General features: G+C 33.6%; 1 protein-coding gene across 1 annotated transcript; it reads left to right on the forward strand.

Moving 5' to 3' along the window:
- Window positions 1-1,181: 1,181 nt before the first annotated feature.
- LOC122588136 (protein FAR1-RELATED SEQUENCE 5-like) lies at window positions 1,182-2,997 on the forward strand. The gene is made up of 3 exons (XM_043760270.1): window positions 1,182-2,118; window positions 2,453-2,628; window positions 2,746-2,997. Exons 1-3 carry the CDS (start codon window positions 1,182-1,184, stop codon window positions 2,995-2,997), a joined length of 1,365 nt encoding a protein of 454 aa, XP_043616205.1.
- The last annotated feature ends 504 nt before the right edge of the window (window positions 2,998-3,501 follow it).

A 3,501-nucleotide genomic window follows, 5' to 3' on the forward strand; every position in this document is an offset into this window, starting at 1 on the left:
GTTAAGATAAATTTTAGTGATAAACTAAATGTTGAAAAGCTAGAAAGAAACAAAAGGATCATATAGTGGATTGTAGTACTCCCTCCGTCCCACTAGAAGTGTCATGTTTTTAATTTTCAAAGTCTAACATTTGCAACTTTGACCTTAAATAGTTTTATTTGTGTTTGATAAAACTGAAGAAATTTATATGAATTGATTGTGTTTTAGACGTGTTTTTTAATGGTATAAATTTTATCAAGTTTTATATATCACAAAAAAATATATTTATGGTCAAAGTTTAAAACTAAAGACTTTGAATATTCAAAGTAGGACACTTCTAATGGGACGGAGGGAGTAGTAATTAGCAAGCCCTAAGGCCGGTGCTTATAATACTTCCACGCGAGCATCCCTAGGTCGGAAGACGCAGACGCCCTAGTGGCCTTGATCGTCCTTGTGTCTGCGTCCTCCCCTTTGTTCTCCGCCAAGAAGTTCGAAAACGCTCCAATGTGGGTCCGTTTGAGGTTTATGCTTTTTTTTCTTTTTTTTTTATCCCCAACGTTCAAAATTAGTTTTTTATATATGTTTCTGTATTGTGTGAGTGTGTTGATTTGCAAGTGGAGGATCAATTTTGTGTTTTGGCCGGCCGATTTAGTGAAGACGAAAGGGAAATGGGGCTGTGTCATGATATATATATATATATTTATGGGAGATGATATATTCACAACACACATTTTCCATTTACAACAACTTTTTTTAACATGACTATTATACCCTTTTCATATTTTACATTTTTTACCCTTTCATTTTATATCTTTTCACATGACCAAAAAAACTAATTAAATATTTATTTTCTCTGTTACCGACTCTTCAGTTTTTTCTTTTTCTCTATTAGCCCTAATTATTCAATACTATCTTTTGCTTCCATTGTTCTCATGCTTCACATCAGTTATATCGTCTAGAAGCCAACTACAGCCTCAATCGGATCAACTATGGAATCACAGGTACTTGATTAAACTAACTGAAAAAGCCCTAAATTATACACATAGTATTACCATTCAAACTTAAAGGCATTTTTTTTTTAAATTTGTATAATTGTTTGTGACTGTGGGTTCTGAAGAGAAATATCATATGCTTTAAACATAAGGGTAATATCATGATTAAAACTCCCTTTTGGTTATCATGTTTAAAAGTCCTTTTATATGATGTCCGGCAAAAGGGGAGCTGATGGTTTTTGGGCATTTACAGTGAAAAACTTGACACATAACCATGAACCATCAAAGGACATGTCCGACCACTCATCATTTCGTCAACTATCACCAAATAAAGTGAAAACTGTGAAGGAAATGACAATGTCTGGAATACCTCCTAGACAAATTCTTTCTTCGTTACGTCTAGAAACCCCGAGTCTCCCAGCAAACTCAAGAACAATATACAACCTGAAGAAAAAAATTCGTAGGGAAAAATTAGGAAATCGGCCTATGATTAATGCCTTATTTGAAGAGCTTGAAAAGGCTGGTTTTACATATGATATTGTCCATGATCTAGATGGGCGAATAACTCGCCTGTTCATTGCACACCCACTGTCAATTAAATTGGCCAAACACTTTTCTAGTACTTTTGTGATGGATTGCACTTATAAGACCAATAAGTATAACATGCCATTACTTGATATCATTGGAATCTCATGCTTCAGCACCACCTTTTATTCTGGGTTCGTATTTTTGGAGAAAGAGGATGAAGAAAATTATGTTTGGGCGTTAAGTGCATTCAAGAAGATTCTTGGACAGGGTAATCTACCATCAGTGATTATGACAGACCGGGAGTTGGCCTTAATGAATGGCATAAAGAATGAATTTCCAGCTACAACGAATCTTTTATGTGTTTGGCATATTGAAAAGAATGTTTTGGCGAATTGCAAGAAATACTTTGGTTGTGATAAAGAGTTTGATATCTTCATGGGAAGTTGGCAAAATGTGATATATTCAGCAACAGAAGCTATGTTTGAGTATAATTGGGCTGAATTCGAGTTGTTTTATAACGATAAAAAAGGTCCAATTGATTACATTAAAAAGGTATGGCTGCCTTGGAAAGAAAAATTTGTTAGCGTTTGGACCGAAAAGTATTTGCATTTTGGTACCCGTACGTCATCAAGAGTTGAAGGCGCCCATGCGAAAACAAAAAAAGTATTTACAAGTTTCTACGAGTGACTTTCAAGAAGTGAAAGATAAGATCTGTCTTGCGGTTGAGCATGAGTTCAATGAGATTAAAGTGACACTCTCAAGTGAGAAAATTAAAGTGCTGCTTGAATGCAACATACCCATTTTTAGAGAGCTTCTATATCGTGTGTCTCACTTTGCATTAAAGGAAATCTATGAGCAATACAAAAAATACAAGCTGGTAACCTTTGCTTTATTTCAATATTGTTATTCAATTAAATATGTACTTTCGTTAAACTGTTTCTTTGTGGTTTTAGGTACCATGGCTCCCTGTACCAGTCATTTTACATCTACTATGGGACTTCCATGTGCTCATAAGATACAATATTACGTCGAACACAAAATGGCCCTTCCATTGCATCTTATTCATCCACATTGGAGGTTTGATTCATTTTCTTTGGATTCGAAAGATGATTATGATGGTGATGATACTGTAGTTAGGTTGCTCAAAGAATTTTATTCGAAGTACCAATTGTGGCCCTTGAATAAAAAAGAATTTGTTGTTTAAATGATTAGTAACTTTATCAACGAATCTGATACATTTTTTGAGCCGGTGATTAAACGACCAAAAGGAAGACCGCCAAAAGCAAAAAAGAAAAAAGGAATAACTTCTACAACAAGGGATCCTTCGAGATTTGAGTATGTAGAATTGTCACTAGCACAAAATTATTCAAGTTCTACTTTTATGTTCCAAAGAAACAATGAAGTTACCGAGGAGTTTGGTTACGGGCATCATGGAAACTTGATGGATTTAAGTGTATCTTCAGATTTTCCATTTAGTTTTACGTCGTCGTTAGAGTAATATGACTATGAGGTAATCAACTGAAGATGTATTTAAATATTATGCACCAATTATATCATTCTCTTTAGAGCTAACAAAAAGTTTTTATGTGCAGGATCAGAATGTTCACATGGAACAATTTGAAGTACTGCTAGAAAATCTTTGATATTTTTTGACATGGTATTTAATTTTTGAAAGGACATTTTCTTTTCATGATTTCGATTGTTATCTTGTTAAATGGGATTATCCATTCAGAACTACAGTTTCTATTGCACTTGGATTATTGAAGTTAAAAGTCTTTATTGTTGGGTTATGAATTGCAGCTCGTATGATATAATATTACAGTCATGTTTATTATATTGAGTCAAGTTATATTATAGAATCATGCTAAAAGCATGCTAGTGTATGTGTGGAGAAAGAAAAATAACGTATAATATATTCTTGGTCATGTGAAAAGATATAAAATGAAAGGGTAAAAAATATAATATATGAAAAGGGTATAATAGTCATGTCAAAAAAAGTTGT

This window comes from Erigeron canadensis, chromosome 2 (genome assembly GCF_010389155.1).
Source record: "Erigeron canadensis isolate Cc75 chromosome 2, C_canadensis_v1, whole genome shotgun sequence".
NCBI classification, from domain to species: Eukaryota; Viridiplantae; Streptophyta; class Magnoliopsida; order Asterales; family Asteraceae; genus Erigeron; species Erigeron canadensis.